This window comes from Asparagus officinalis, chromosome 5, assembly GCF_001876935.1.
Source record: "Asparagus officinalis chromosome 5, Aspof.V1, whole genome shotgun sequence".
NCBI classification, from domain to species: domain Eukaryota; kingdom Viridiplantae; phylum Streptophyta; class Magnoliopsida; order Asparagales; family Asparagaceae; genus Asparagus; species Asparagus officinalis.
The window spans coordinates 76,275,704-76,292,312 of NC_033798.1; the positions used below are offsets into that span (position 1 = coordinate 76,275,704).

Here is a 16,609-nt window from a genome sequence, read left to right on the forward strand (position 1 = left end):
CGGTCACTCGCCAGCCAAGCATGGTGCTGTTGTTTTTGCTGGTTGGTTAATACGATGGCTTAATGATGAAAACCCAGTTTCTTACCCTGGGATGAGATAACAGAGAACTAGGGAAGCTGCTATATAAGTTTTTCTGATATATGCATTTGTATTCTTCTCAATAAAAACGAAACTATGAAAGTGGGCCAAACAAGAGAAAATTGTTTTTAACTCCGTTTTAAATCGATCCGTATATGAAAATATAATTAATTTTATTTGTGATGTTATAAGATTCTTTAGCGTCCTAATCTTCTGGTGGTGAACTGAGGAGGAGCGATAATTGCTAACAAATGAGCGGAAAAAGTAATAAATGCTATTATTAAAGATGTAGACGAATTGGGCTGCCTTTCTCTCATCCCCCACAGATAATTCATTACCACCCTCCATCTTTTTTCCAAAATTTTTGAGCGCATAAATACCTAGAGTTTTAGAACCTTCGATAAACGTCCGAATGGCTCGTAGTCAAGGTGTTCGATGTGATTTCCCCTAGAGAGAGGGAAAAAAATTTTACATTCTGGATTATATGTTTAACATAAATTCAATCTAATTAAAGTGCTACGTACAGAGCTGAAAAGCTATTAATTTTAGTTAAAGTGCTATAATCTGAGTTAGCTTGCTATATTAACTTCAGTTAAACTGCCATAATATGTGATATAGATATAAACTAAGGTGCATACTGATGATTGCTATATGTGAAAAATCTGGGAAAATATAACCAATCCGACACAAAATATCAAGACGTACACCCATTAGCAGTACCCAGTACAACCCGTCAAGTAAAAAGAAAATGTGAAAATCTGATATTAACCACCAACAATATGCCATGTAATTTTGTCAAGGAATAAAATCAGAATAAAACCACAATAAATTTTGATTAAAGAACTTTTATCTTCTTCAGCCTCTTCCTCTTAGAAGCATTATTTCCATCATCTTCCTCTTCATCTTCAGCTTCATCCTCTCTCTCTTCATGTTCTTTTACTCCCACACAACTCTCTTAACTGAAGAAGCCAATTCAACTCTTTTTCTTGTTTATTAATCCATCTAATTCCGCTTATGTCATCTTCTTCGTGTGAAAAACAACCACATTGTCAGCCCCCTTACAACATAAAATTGCAAGTTACAAAAAATATATAGCAACTACCTTAAAATATAACAAGTGACAACAAATTATAGCCCTCTCCTAACAAGAATATTCTTTCGGACTCTCATGCGGTTAAAACGAAAACTAAGACAATGGGAAAACGATTACTAAATAGAATAACACAAACTAGTGTGTCATAGCTTCATATCCCTTCATTTTGTAAGATTTGATATGCTAGTTCGATTGGACACACGCTTTCAAAACCAAGAAACTCAAACTTCCACTTAGAAACACTAAGATCCCTTTAGGACAAATTTTCAAAACAGACCCCTTTAGAAACTTCTATTAAAAAAACGACACATTTTGAAAATATTCGCCATTTTCGAAAAAAACATTGAAAACTTCACGAGATTTAAACTCCCGTGAAGTTTAAGGCCTAATTAGAGCATGAGTTAGTGGGGGCAAGTGGGAAGCCACATTTTCACGAGATTTGAAATCTCGTGAAGCTGAAAATTCACGGGATTTCGTAACCCGTGAGGTTGCAAGCGCTAACTCCAGAGAGTGATGGCTCTCTGGCAATTGGGCCTGCAACTTCACGGGATTTAAAATCCTGTGAAGTTGTCGTAGGCCCACCACCGCAACTTCCTATTTAACTTCCCCTCACGTGATCTCATTTTATGTTTCTCTCCCCACCCCGTTTTCTCTCTCTCTGCTCCACCCCTAAACCCTAGATCCATCTATCGCTACCCCCTGCCGTCGTCGCCACGTCATCCGCTGGCCGTCTTCGCTCCCGCCGCCATCGTCCTCTTTCAGGGCAGAAAAGGGCCAGAGTTCACCGAAGCTCGTTGGATATCAAATTTAGGGCATCGACAAATTTTCGGTAAAATCTTTAAACTTTTTTGTTTTTTTTCCTAAAATTTTACATATTCTCACTATTTCATGCTAATAACTTGTTTAAATTTAGATTTTGAAATAATTTTTAAAATATTTATGAATTTTGTGAAGAAAAATTAAGAAATTTGTATATGAAGTTAGAGGGTAAATTAGGAAAAATTGTAAAATTTAGTGTATTATTTTTCAAATTTTAAAAGTGAATATTGTTTAAATTATTTAAATTAGGTAATCTTAAAAATATAAAGGTTTGACGTTTGGTAAAAATTATGGATGTGTAAAATTGATATTGGAGGATTTAATTGTCAATAATATTTTTTATGTTTTTCGTATAATATTGATATTAATTTTTTTTTACTCTTCAGAGGTAACAATGAACGATTGAATCGTAATTTTTTGTTCATATGATGAGAAGATTAACTATCTCGAGAATAATGTGCTTGTATATGAAGGGGGTGTGACGAAACCGTTGTTTATATCAAAATTATATACTTTTGATGAATTGGTTAATGACTTATACAAACTTACAATAACCAATCCACGTGAGTATCACCTCAACATGATTTGCAATTATCCTGTTACGGAGAACATAACAAGCGACATTCAAATCTCAAGTGATTACGATATGAGTCTCATTGGAATATTGTATGACGAGAAGCGTTCGGTGAAATTATTTATTAAAAAACATCATAGAAAATTGGGCAAATTGGTGAATCACGACGGAGTATACTCTCGCATGTTGAAGGACCTTGAAGTTGACTCCACCGGCCTTTTGTCTCCGCAACAGGATATGGGATGGACACAGTCACAATATTTGAGCGGTCCTTCGATTGTGGGCACTTCAAATGCATTCGATGATAACGCTCCCTATCAAGATATAATGCCTTCCACAGGAGTGACGATAGAAGATGATAATACAAATATCGAATCCGAGGATGATGACGAAGAGGATGACTTACAAATTAATAGCATAGTGATAGATTGTGATGAAGGGGACAACCAATATATTGACCGATATTATTCTAACAATGAGTATGTCATATTAGAGGATCCGTCGCCCGATGAACTTCATGGAGAAGAATAGATTGATGACTTCGCAATGGAAAGTATTCCTATTGGCATTAATTTAAATAATGATACACAAAGCGAGGATTTCTCATTTAGAAAGGGCAATGAGAAATTAATTCATGTGCTTTGTTTGTGGGCTAGGGGTGTGCAACGATCGGTTCGGTTCGGTTTTTACCAAATTTTAAACAACCAAATCGAACCGCTTATAAATCAAAACCGAACCGAACTGTTGCAAGTCGGTTCGGTGCGGTTCGGTTCGGTTTGTTTGGTTCTAACTTCATCAAACTTCTTATCAAACAACAAACTGTGTTAAAGAAAAAAAGATATCAACAAAGTAGGAGATTATGAAGCATTAAATACTGATATAATGATATTGTTTTTAACCCATAATGATTCAGAAAATGAGTTTAGGGTTTGAGTCTTTGACTCTTTTGGGATGGGTCGGGTAGGGTTTGAGATCAGAATGGGTAGTATTGTACTATATTCGGTCGGTTCGGGTTGAAAAGTTTTCAAACCGACCCGAACCACCCCACTCATAAAACCGATTTTTTCGGGTCGGTTCGGTTGGTTTTTTTGGTTTGGACCGAACCATGCTCAGCCCTATTGTGGGCCATAAAAAAATGTCAAGTTTAGGCAGACGAAAAGCAATGCAAGAAGCTATAATGTAGTTTGGTTTTGCCGCAAAGAAAGTGAGGAAGAAGATAGTGGTGGGCATCACGATGGAAATGTAAAATATCCTTAGAAGCTTAATTCACGCTTGGGGGTAAGAGTAGGCGGACAATTTAAAATAACACACTACAACGGACTTCACACATGTAACAATCCTCGATTAGAAATGAATCATAAACACATGTCTACCTCTTTCATATATTGATTGATTATGTCTAAACTAAGGAAGGATCTTGATTTAAGGTCAAAGAATATTTGTATTTTAGTGCATAAAAAACGACCAACTTGGATGTATCATACAAGAAGTGTTGGGTGCCGTCAATGCTAAGAATAGGATAACAATATCTGAATCTCTCAATGCAAGGCCCAAATGACCAAAATACCCCTATGAATCGTCTATCTCCGCCGTCAACAAGAAGTATCTGGGGACAGTGTACGAAGTATCATCGGATCCTGTTGACGACGGAGATAGACGATTCATAGGGGTATTTTGGGCATTTGGGGCATTTGGGCCTTGCATTGAGGCATTCAGATATTGTCATCCTATTCTTGGCATTGACAACACATACTTGTACGGTAAGTATAAATATGTTTTGCTTGTTGCAACCGGAGTAGACGCAGATGGCAATTTATTTCATTTGGCCTTTGTAGTGGTTGATGTTGAAAACAACAAAAATTGGGCATGATTTTTTGCATGTATTAGATATCATATCCCTAGTGTGCGAACGCGACCAATTACATTCATATCTGATAGGATGAAAGAAAATCTAATAGCACTCCAACGATATTTTCCGTCGCCGCATCAACATCGCTATTGCTTGCGACATATTAGGGACAATTTCAAGAGGAAGCATATACAAGTGCATCTTCAATATCTTCTTTGGCAAGCTGGATGTGCAATAGAAAAATTAGTTTGTGAGCAGCTACGAGAGAAGATTAAGTCTATTTCACAAGATACACATGATTGGATCGAGACTAGTTTGGTTCTGAACAATGTCGATAGATGGACCTTATGTGAACATGGCGGGAAATGATTTTGTATGATGACCACTAGCGCTTTTGAGAGTTTCAATGGTGTGCTTAGGGGAGCACACGGTATGTCAATATAGTCATTAGTTGTAAAAATATTTTACAGACTTAATAAATTCTTCCTTAGACGATACACACTTAGAGCAAATATTCCGTCGGAGTTGACACCTAAAGTTGAAGGCATATTAGCGGATCGGATTGTGCAAGCTCGATCATTTCATGTCGTTAGATACAATTTTAATGTATGGGAGATCATTGAGGGAATATCATATAGAGAAAATTGCTCTTACAAAGCTAGTGGATCAAATTTGTACATGCACTTGCAATATACCGCAATTACAATGGCTTCCTTGTTCTCATGTTGTAGCAGCTTATTCAGATCTACAGGGGAGTGCAAGGATATCACACTATACATTCGCCGCAGATTGGTAACAACTTATAACTACCCATAAACGTACAAAGAGTGTTTTCGTCCACCATACGATAGTCGACATTGGACACAAGGCAAACCATGGATATTACCTCCTGTGTATAAAAGATCAGCTGGGTGATCTCGTTCCATACGAATTAGAAATAATATGGATGATGGTCAAGAAAGAATTAGGAGGAAAAATAAGTGTAGTAGGTGCGATCAACCGGGCCACAACAAAAGCAGTTATCCAACTAGGCCTAGGCGTTGCTTATTTGGGGCTTAATTGTATAAAATATATCACTTATGATTTTTGTAATGTATAACATTTTATTTTTAATCTTGAATATGTGATAATGATTATGGCATGTTTTATTCCTACTTTTCTTTTCTATGCTGGATGTATTCTTTACTTAATGTTGAATATTGAATACATATAATTAAGTCATTCAACGGAAAAATCTAACATATTGTATTTTAATTGCAGAGATTTCCATTATGGATCCAGGACTGATGCAGTCCGACGTATTATACCTTCAGACAGATCATCGTTCACACAAGATTGGCTTAGGACAAATAAAAAATATTGTATATTTTTTTTTATTTTTTGGCGTTAGTTTTAATTTTTGATTCTATTTTTTCTCAATTTTGATTAATGTGCAGTCCGTAGTAGAAATCAGCATAGTGGACCATTCCCAGTCATCTGAGCTGGGAGATGGAGGGTAATTGAGTACTACAGTTGGTAGCTCAGGCTGGGTTTTGGGAGTGTTCATCGATGAGATATATTAGGCTTGTCTGGGCCGTTATCAATGCCCTGATTGAGAGGTGGAGACCGCAGACCAACATCTTTCATATGCATATAGGAGAATGTACCATTACACTTCAGAACGTACCCGTCATACTTTGGCTCCGCATTGATGACCTGGTTGTTACGGACATCGATGACCATAATTGGGCCGAAGTATATGAGAGGCTTTTTGGGCAGGTTCCCGATTTGAGGAGTGGTGCGATGAAGTTATTGTGGCTTCGATCAACATTTATGGGAGATCTATCGGTTGACGCCACGGATGAGACGATTTAGTATTATGCTCGTGCTTATATATTGCACATGATAGGGGGTATGTCATTTCCTAATGCGAGCAAGAATCTTGTACATGCACGATGGCTGCTACTGCTCGAGGATTTTGATGTATACGACACTCTATCATGGGGTAGTACGGTCTTAGCATACATTTATAAAGAACTAAGCATGGTCTCCTTAATGCAGAATAAAGAATTCAAGGGGTGCATGACATTACCGCAGGTTTGGTCATGGAAACACATTCATATTGGACGACCTATTTTGCATGTGCACCGCGATCTACAGGACCAGTTTCCTTTAAGATGCAGGTATAATTATGTGTAAATTTAAGATTATTTATCTTGCCTAATTTTATTCATATTGAATTTGTGCTTATATATTTTTATGCCAAATAGGTATAACGTGAGGTACTCTAAATACAAAATCACGACTAGATATATAGAGTTTTACAGAAATGAGCTTGATGGCCTCATGTAAATATAAAACTCAATTCATTATTTATATTTTAATTTTTCTGTATATGCTGATAAATTTTTTTTAATTTCAAATCAAGTGGACGCTCTATTCTTCGCCAGATCTCAATATGCATACCCTTGCATCTATTTGTAGAGATAACGCTGCTTTATGGAGAGCTAGAGTCCTGTTGATATGTTGAGAGATTGTAGAGATGCATATCCCAAATCATATATTACGGTAATTTCTTCTTTCTCAACATGTGTCGGATCCTGTTAAGCAAATCGATCGTAGACGACATATGACATTGCATCGTATGGACTGAGCCATATTCCGTACGGGCCGTACGGCCTACATAGACAAGTGGAATAATAGATGAAATTTCATACAGAATGAGAAAATTCCAACAAATGGTTATTGCATATATGCATTGGTATTGGAATATCACACGCAGATGGATAAGACACGACTCACAGCTAGTAGCTGGATGCGTACCACGCCCACCGATAGATAGCTACATCCATAGTGCTATGATCGAGAGGGATTATGTAAGTTTTTAAACTAAATTAAAACGATAATTCTTTTTTGTCAAGATATTATTTGCTAAGTTGTGTATATATTGATTAAACCACAGATCAATATTTTTGATGAGATTGAGGCTGATATAAATGAGCATATTAATGAGATTGAGGATCTGACAGTGTTAGGGATCTTCAATAGGATCAGACAGAGAATAACAAATGTGTTCCATAAAAATCATGTTGACGAGTTTGAAGGACGTGAGGACAGGTCAAAGGGCGGCACGTGACAATGGAGCCAACACTTCTCATAATGCGGCACATGCTGATGGAGCCGACACTTCTTAGCCTCATACACAACTAGATACTCAGATCATCGAGGCTCATCAGCATGGACAAAGAGGGTGAGGACGGGGGGAAGAGTGAGGGGAAGAGGTAAGAGAGGGAGAGGAAGGAGGGGAGGACTTTTAGGATTTATGTGAAATTTACAGTATGATTATGAATTTCAAGAATGTATATGGTTAGATTGTTCAAATTTGTTGCTTGTGCGGATCGAGTTTTGTTTATATATGTGATTTTCGTGTGTATTGTTTTGATTCATGGTTGAATTTTATGAATATTATTGTAATTTAGTATATATGCCGTAAATTTGATGTTTATGGTTGGATTTTCATGTATATTGTTGTGAATGAGGCGAAAATTTTATTATATACAATAAGTTATGAACTGTGAAATTTACAAGCTCATTAGGCGAACATGCACACATTCTGTGCATGTTTTAGGGAACCTGCAACTCCACGAGATTTCAAATCTCGTGAAGTTGCAAGCCCAATTGCCAGAGAGTCGTCGCTCTTTGGAGTTGGCTCCTGCAACTTCACCGGATATGTAATCCTATTAAGTTTCATCTTCGCGGGATTTGAAATCCCGTGAAGATGTGGCTTCCCACTTACCCCCACTAACCCTTACTCTAATTAAGCCTAAAACTTCACGGGATTTTAAATCGCGTGAAGTTTTCGATGTTTTTTCGTCATTTTCAACCCAGATTCAGTCAGGTGGCTGAAACAGGGTCGAAAATGACGAATATTTTCAAAATGGTTTTTTGAAAATAAGTTTCTAAAGGGGTCTATTTTGAAAATTTGTCCATCCTTTTAACATACTTTTATATAGGGTTAATTACAAAAAAACCCCTGAACCATGGGGAGTTCCACTAAAGTCCCCCTCAACTTTTTTATTCCACTAACCCCCTAAACTTTAGGAGTTATTGTGCATAACCGTCCTAAACTCCTTCATTCCACTAAATTTCACATGCAAATTTCTCACCGATCTCCAAATTAGCATGTCAATTCTAACTCATGGGAATGATACACTAAGAAAAAGATGAAAATAATTCCATAGTCGCAAATAGTTACCTATTTTTCCTTTTTAATAGAAGGATATATTTTACGACTAAGAACGAATTTTCTTCTTTTTTTGGGGCATGTGCTTACTCAGTGACTAAGAACGAAATATCTTATCTAAGAGTAGATGATGCTAATTGAGGATAAAATAATTCAAGTAAGATTTAGTAGAAAAAAAAGAGTTCAAGGGAGTTATGTGTAATAACTCCTAAAGTTCGTGGGGGTTTAGTTGTATTAAAATCAATACAAAACTATGATCCTTGATGCTCACCATAACCTTGAAGTTTTGGTGTAATGGTTAGAGAGATTTAATTTAAAATAGTAACCATCCAACCTAGGTTCAAATTTCACCAGCCACAAATTAAAGCATACTTTTCTAAAAATTGACACCGCTGCATGAGTACAGGTTTCGACCCATAAAAGGGAAGGGCACTCAAGCTACGGGCGTCGGAGGCATGTTAAAACCAATACAAAACTATAATTCTCGATTCTCATCATAACTTCGGAGTTCTAGTTCTGGTCTAATGGTTAGAGACTTAATTTAAGGAGTGGAATAAAAAAGGTAAAGCGGGGGTTTAGTGCAAGAATAAAAAAGTTGAGGGGGGTTTAGTGGAACTCCCCTAAACTTCAGCAGGGTTTTCTGTAATTAACCCTTCTATATGATCTACCTCATTTAGTAATTATACTCATATGTGAATGAAATGAGATGCTTAAATACATAAATGTTTGTCAAGGATCATTAAACCTCCCAACCAAATGCTATTAGTTGATAACTGAGAATAGCTTTGCCAAGGTCCGCAGAGCTCATTAGTTTTTTTATTGGCTAGATAATATGTAGGTTATGCGTTAATCATATTACATGCAAACCAGTAAAAGAGCCTTGAACACTCTGAATTCTCTTGCAGCACCATTAGAAAACAGCATACTGTGTTTGAAGTGAGAACAAACAGAAAGACAGGAAAGCATCCTGATGTAGCAAGCGAATGATCATTTAGTATAGTTATATAAGCTCGTATATTTTAAAAACTAATGTACAATGAACATCTCAAAATCTAATAACTAGGCTCTTGAAAGATTTTCGGACGAAGGATTAGTTTGAAGGACTGAGATCTCCACTCTCTTCAGAGCAAATGACAAAACTATGGTGGGAACATAAGACCTCCAACATAGCACAAAAAAGGATAAAAAATCGTCAAATGGATTGTTACGGAATTAACAAGTATACATGTAAACTTTACCTGAGCTGTATCAAAACTTTATAGCAAGTTTTCACAGATCTCTATTTGCTGGAACAAGTTTGAGAAGCTTGGCAAGCTCATATGATTTGAAATCCTTTCCATAGCATAAGCTTAGATCCAGTGGTATTTTCCCATCCTAAAACCAACAAAAACGAAAATGTAAGGCAGGAAGGAAAGAGCACTTTGTTCATTTCAGTACAAAACAATTTAAAACTATTTACAACATATACATTTGAGAGGCTCCACTGATGCTTTTTCAAGAATAGGGAAATTGCATTCAAGGATAAGCCTTACCGCATTAAATTGTTTAGCTTAAAATACAGAACGATCACAATGTGCTGCAGATAAACAATGTGTTGGCTATTGCTGCATTATTAGAAATTAGACGTGACTGGTTAAAACATGCATTTTTCTTCTAGGTAGTAAACATTTTTCTTCTAAATAGTGGATGTTGAACTCAGGTTACAAGGCAGAAGAATACATTAGTTCCCCTTAATAAATGAGCATTTTAGGAAAGGAATCTACAATGTAGATCTCTTGAAACTCGTACTCATTATCAATGGCAGGCGTACGGTAATCCAAGTGTGCCAGACGTCCATATACTGATTTCGAAACAAAAAATGAAAAGCATGTGTAGAGCCTTGCTTTATATTTGGATATCTCTACTTGAGAGCTATCGGACAAAAAAAACTTTCCCAAGTCTAGTTCAGGTGGTAAGGCTCTCGAGTTGGGATATAAAAAGGCTGTAGCTTCAATGAAGTATTTCTTTCCAATTCAGAAAGGTAGGGCTGAATAGCTCTAATTGTTGGTTAACCAGGGTCTATATTTCATGCACTAAACATCAGCTACGTAATCATAAAAGTTGAATTCATTACTATTTTGGTTCTCAATTGAGTAGCAAGGGCTACATTCAATTACAAAATTTCAACAAGTTTAGTTGCTAGTTCAAGAGTATTATCATGTTTTTATTTGTAGTAACCAATGAAGGATGAACTTGATAGAAAAAGTTGATAACAAAAGGATGTCTATGTTGAAGACTAAAGTTTCTCATAAGACATTTCCTCTGACCAAGAATTGCCATGTAGGCCACACTTGACATAACAAAATACTTGTTTATCTGTGTTTGGGACATGCAAACATATAAACTACTATTCAGCTAGACATGTACGTGTTGACATATATTATGCTCCCATTAGTGTTATCGAGGCGCAAGGCGCAATGCGGGACGCAAAGGTCCCTTACGCGCACCATGCGCCAGGCGCACAACGAGGCGATTGAGGCGCATAACTCAAACTAATATTTATCAACATCATAAGACAGAAACATATAAGCAACATATTAGTTACCTACATCCAAAATTATGAGAATATCAACTTAAATCATCAAATTATGCTAACTGAATTTTTAAAGTAACAAAAAAGATACAAGAAACATGTATTTAAATCATCAAATTAAGTGATTAACAATTATGAGCATATGTTTATAAATTATCACATAAAAAGACTAAGAAATATAATTAACAAACATGATTGTTCATAATTTTCTAGTTAGTATTCTTATTTGATATTTGCTACTTAGCATGAAAAGATAAAGAATAAATGTAACAATTACATATTTACATGTTCATAATTTGCTAGTTAGCATGCTAATTAGAGAAGGAAGTTATAATTAGCAAACAAGTATACTAAATTACTAATTATTGTTTCTTTTTTATAGGTTAAACATGAAAAGATAAAAATAGATTAGCAACTAGTAAGAAAGAGTATATTACATGATATAAATATATAATTATGTAAATTATTTTAAAAAATAGAAGAAAAAGTATGTTACATAACGCAGGTGCGAGGCGCGCGCGAGGCGCATGCGAGGCGCGAGCGAGGCGCGCGCGAGGCGCACGTGAGGCGCACGTGAGGCGCCCCGCCTCGCGTGCGGGGCGCATTTCCCCCAAGCCGAAGCGCCCCGCGGCCGGGGCGCGCCCCTCAATAAGCCCGCCTCCCATCGTTGTCTTATAGGTTCTTTTACCGTTTTAGATTTCTGAACATAAAGAAAAATCTAATGTACCTTTATATAACCTAAATATGCATATATCAAAGAAGATCCACACATACATATGGTTTCATGTTTGGAATTGCGGACTTGAAGTATGACACTTGTGAAGGGCAGTTTCTCAACGTAGAAGTTAGCAAAGACCACTAGAATTATCAATGTGGGTCCAAGTACGCAGGAAATGATTGAATTGTAGATAATACAACATTTTCAGTTGGTCAACAGTTACAAATCAAAATAAAACCCAAATATCAGAACCATCAGCTGAATGCAAGTTCTACAGTTATTACCTTATTCTTCCTTGTCTTGTCAGCACCATTTACCAACAATACTTTTGCTATGTCTCTAGATCGACTTTGCATAGCAACGTGCAACGGAGTCCATCCATCCTGTATGTAATAAATGCAAGTAATTCAGTGAATCCAAATAACTTGATGGAAAGGAAACTATTGCAACTTACATGTTACTCACTTTATCTGCAATATTTACATCAACTCCATATTTGATCAGCAACTTCACAGTTTGCATGGCACCCACTTGAACTGCATAATGTAGAGGAGTGGCACCATCCTGATACACGGATGAAAACATTACTGAAAAAAGTATATAAAAAAGGGTTAATTGCGGATAGACCCCTATACTAACACCCAGTTAAGGATAGACCCCTTGTAGCTCTATTGTTGGAGATAGACCCCATCAGTGAAATTTCTTTTGAGTCTTTTACCCTCAGAAAAAGAAAAATGTTTTTTGACAAAAAAGACCTCCTGAGGGTAAACAAGTCAAAAAAAATTTACTCAGGGGGGCTATTTGTAACAATAGAAATACAGGGGTCCATCCGCAATTGCGCGATAGTACTGGGGGCCTATCCGCCATTACCCTATATAAAATACAAACAGGATGCAAGCCTGAAAGCAGAAATGTCCTGACCTTATCTTTGACATGAGGATTTGCCCCTTTCCTTAAAAGATGGCTGATAACAGCCTCCTTTTTGCCAATCACTGCTCTATGGAGAGCAGTTAAACCATCCTGTGTCATACAAATTCCTCAAGTTTCATTCTTTAGATAAGAGAAGCTAGAGGCATGATCTGCGGCTATTACAATACATGTAGAAGTACCTTGTCAACAGAATCAATATCAGTACCAAGTTCAATCATTTGATCCATGTACGGAATCTGGCCTGCTAGTGTCAAAGTATGAAATGGGCTCCACATCATCTGCAGTAGGAAAAATGTGTTAAGATAATATTATTGTTATACACTTCCCAACATAAAAACACTAAAAGCGAGGTTTGACACTTAAGCACCCTGCGCTATTAAAATGAAGAAACAGGAGTATATCATCTTGACCAGATGTATATCATCTTGATTGCAAAAAAGATTATTGCTATACACTTCCCAACACAAAGCACTAGAAACGAGGTTTGAAACTTATGCGCCCTGCACTATTAAAATGAAGAAACACTTGTACACTCGAAACACTTAACAGTTGATATTTTGGAAAGAACAGGAGTCTTGTTCTCTTGAAAAATCGCCCTTTCTTCAGGGGATAGCAGGTCTTCAACTTCTATAACAATCAAATGAATCGTTAGAATTTAAATAGCAAGGATAAACTGAGAGATAAACAACAGCCAATCTTGGAGAATAATCAGTGATACGCTGTAGTTGCAACCAAATGTTAAACAAAAAATTTATGATAAACTTCATTCAAAAGACAGCATGTAAAGGGCAGGAGTTAAAGAAACAACAGGCTTAGACTCGAGGACGCAAAAGCCAGTCTGAAATATTGCATGTGGAATGTTCTGTATCTCAATATCCATGGATTCGACAACTACAAACTCAACTTCTTTTCTAATTTGTTTGAAATTGTTACTTTTCGAAGATTTATGCACTAAAATAAAATTTCCTTTGTATCTATATATTAGTCATATATCTACTGTGTTAGATTTTAATTTCTTGAGTCAACAACATCAATACTACAACACATGTTTACCTACTCCTTATGAATAATATGATAACCCTAGCTCTAGACAGTAGCAGGAATAATAACAATAAACAATAATTATAATGAAGGGTTTATTGCACTTGCCCATATACCCCCCATAGTATCACTGTTTTGAACGTATTACCCTGCAGTTTCATTGTTGCAGATAGACGCACAGCCTTTTTTTTGCGGGGCTCTTTTACCCCGGATGAAATTCTTGCAGACATCGCCTTTGGGTGAAATTAGTGACTCTAAGTGAGACTGAAAGAGTCTAAAAAATTTAAGTCAGAGGGTCTATCTGCAACGAAGAACTAAAAGGGTAATAAGTTCAAAACAGCGACACACATGGACGGATTCATGTACTGAATTATGGGGACACTTTCCCCCATACAATTTTAAACCACTCACCACGAGATATAGAAATTTATATATGTGCCCCCCATGCGATTTATGTCTGTGCCCCCGTAAAATTGGCAACCACATACAATTATGAAGGACTACTATTGGAATTAGTAGTTCTTTTTGATAGTTTTCACGGTGGAAATGAAAATGATCATGTATTGATATGAAAGTGATATTCAAATATTTGTGTGTTCATATCTTTTTGGTTATTGCATGATAGGTTTTTTCTATTCCCATAAGTTCTGTTAGATAAGTTACTACTTCATATGTATAATTGTATATGTGCTTCCATAGGGGGGGAAAATGGAGCCGTCCCTGGCAAACCATGATTCTCCAAGAGGTTTATCCAGCAGCTATGGCAGCGCCAACAGAGCGCAACAAAACTTGAAAAAAATGTTGATTGACACAGACTTTTCCAAAATAAGACGGATTGAAAATTTTGGCTGCGGCATTTAAACAAACAGCTGGAACGCAGGGCGAAAACAACCTTTTTTAACTAGCTCGTCATTCTCGGAGGCCGATGTTTCGGCGGTTCCGTCCTCATCGTCGCCGTCTTCGTCGTCATCGAAGCTGTCGCCGCATCGGTCGGGGTCTTCCCACAAATCCTGAGGCCTCAATTTAGAGGAGCGATCCAAATTGAAACGCCTGGTGGAGGTTTGAGCAGCAACTTTCGTGGCCCAAGGTTTCAAGTTCGACGATAGAGGAAGACGAGGCGGGAGTTTGCTGAGGGAAGGATCGGGCCAAGAAGATGCCACCGCCGCTGCGAATCCCGCCGTTGNCATCGCCCCCCTCTCTCCCTCTCTCTCTCTTCCCCCCTTCCTTAATTCTGGATTCGGATACGGGACAAATTTTGAAAATAGACCCCTTTGCAAAAATATTCCCGAAAACAGACCTGTTTCCACTTTATTTTTAAAAAACGATCTAGTTTTAGCCTAAGTGTTAAAACTGGATCGGTTTTTAGGAAAAATATTTCCAAACTTCACGGGAGTTAAAGTTTAGGAACATTTTTCGTAAAAAAATGTTAGGAACTCCCGTAAAGTTTGGAAACTCCCGGGAAGTTTGGGAACATTTTTCGTAAAAAAAGACCTAGTTTCAACCCTGGGGTTAAAACTAAATTGTTTTTTACGAATATTTTTAAAACAAATTTTCTTTTAGAATATTTTTACAAAGAGGTCTGTTTTAAAATTTTGCCCTTGGATACGTGGCTGTGTTTGGCCACGAAACAATTTTCTTAAAAATAGAAAAAGTTGCTGGGCAGTTTAGCGTAATTTACCCTCGCAATAAATTTAACTACCCACACGGCCCTCTTTTCATAGGAAAAACTCTATTATTTCATCTAAATAATCAGTTGCCTGATAGCCTTTTCATCTGAGCCACGTATGTAGATCAAAGACACACACATTGGGTAAACATTTGCGAGTATACATACATACCGCGGGTGAGGTGAAGATCCAAGCGCACGCATGCATTCGGAGTATCTGCTTCAGTCCTACCCATTAGTCCTCTTTTTTCCCCACTTTTTTGAAGGGGTAACGTGGCCATGATCCTTCGGACTGTCGGTATTAAACCCTCGGACGTAGCTAAGAGGCAGCCCCGGCGCACAAACTCGGGTATTTTAAGCAATTAATTTCCTACGAGTATTTTCCAAGAGAGTCGTAGTCAGCTAGACCCTCTTCGATTTAGCAATCACCTTTTTGATTCTTCAAGCGGCACAACGGCCATACATTTATAGGACATTTGGAGTGTATATTTGATTGGAGGAGTAAACTTGTACCCAAAAAAACAATTTATAGAGAAATTCAACAAGTGTAATGCTACAAAGGATAGATTTACAAATATATACGATTTGAAAGGTGCATATGCAAAAATCACCAACAAATTGAAAAAGAAAAAGAAAAAGTACCAATCCTATAGTTAAAACCAAGGAGCACCAATTTTGGAAGCAAAACCCCTATCCAGCTAAGGTAATAAATGTTCATGACGAATTATCGAATAAATGTTCATGATGAATTATCGAATGGCTAATGTTATAGGTTGCAAAATAACAAGTGTTAGTTTTCTTCTTGGAGTAGACATGTGTCCCATGTTAGCATTAATCAATCACGCCAGCTCACCCTCACCAAGGGATCGACTCGGGTAGTCTGGACACTCGACTCCTCTAGATCAGCTCCCACTCGATCTCATCAATCGAGTCGACCACCCTCATTCAGTCAGAGCTGGGCCAACATCTTGTGACGCCGACTAGAGAGGCAATACTTGTTGTCCCTCTCGCAGAGCCGAGTCAAGAGGTGGTTTGACCTCAAACTCC

The 16,609-nt window shown here is 37.2% G+C and overlaps 1 protein-coding gene across 1 annotated transcript; it reads right to left on the reverse strand.

Annotated features, from left to right (window-relative positions):
* On the reverse strand, nt 9,612-15,083 carry LOC109842033 (ankyrin repeat domain-containing protein EMB506, chloroplastic). Its single transcript, XM_020410949.1, has 7 exons — nt 14,789-15,083; nt 13,403-13,482; nt 13,035-13,133; nt 12,847-12,945; nt 12,391-12,489; nt 12,210-12,308; nt 9,612-10,009 (listed from the first exon to the last, which is right to left on the reverse strand). The coding sequence occupies exons 1-7, from the start codon at nt 15,081-15,083 to the stop codon at nt 9,905-9,907; spliced, it is 876 nt and encodes a 291-aa protein (XP_020266538.1). The 3' UTR covers nt 9,612-9,904.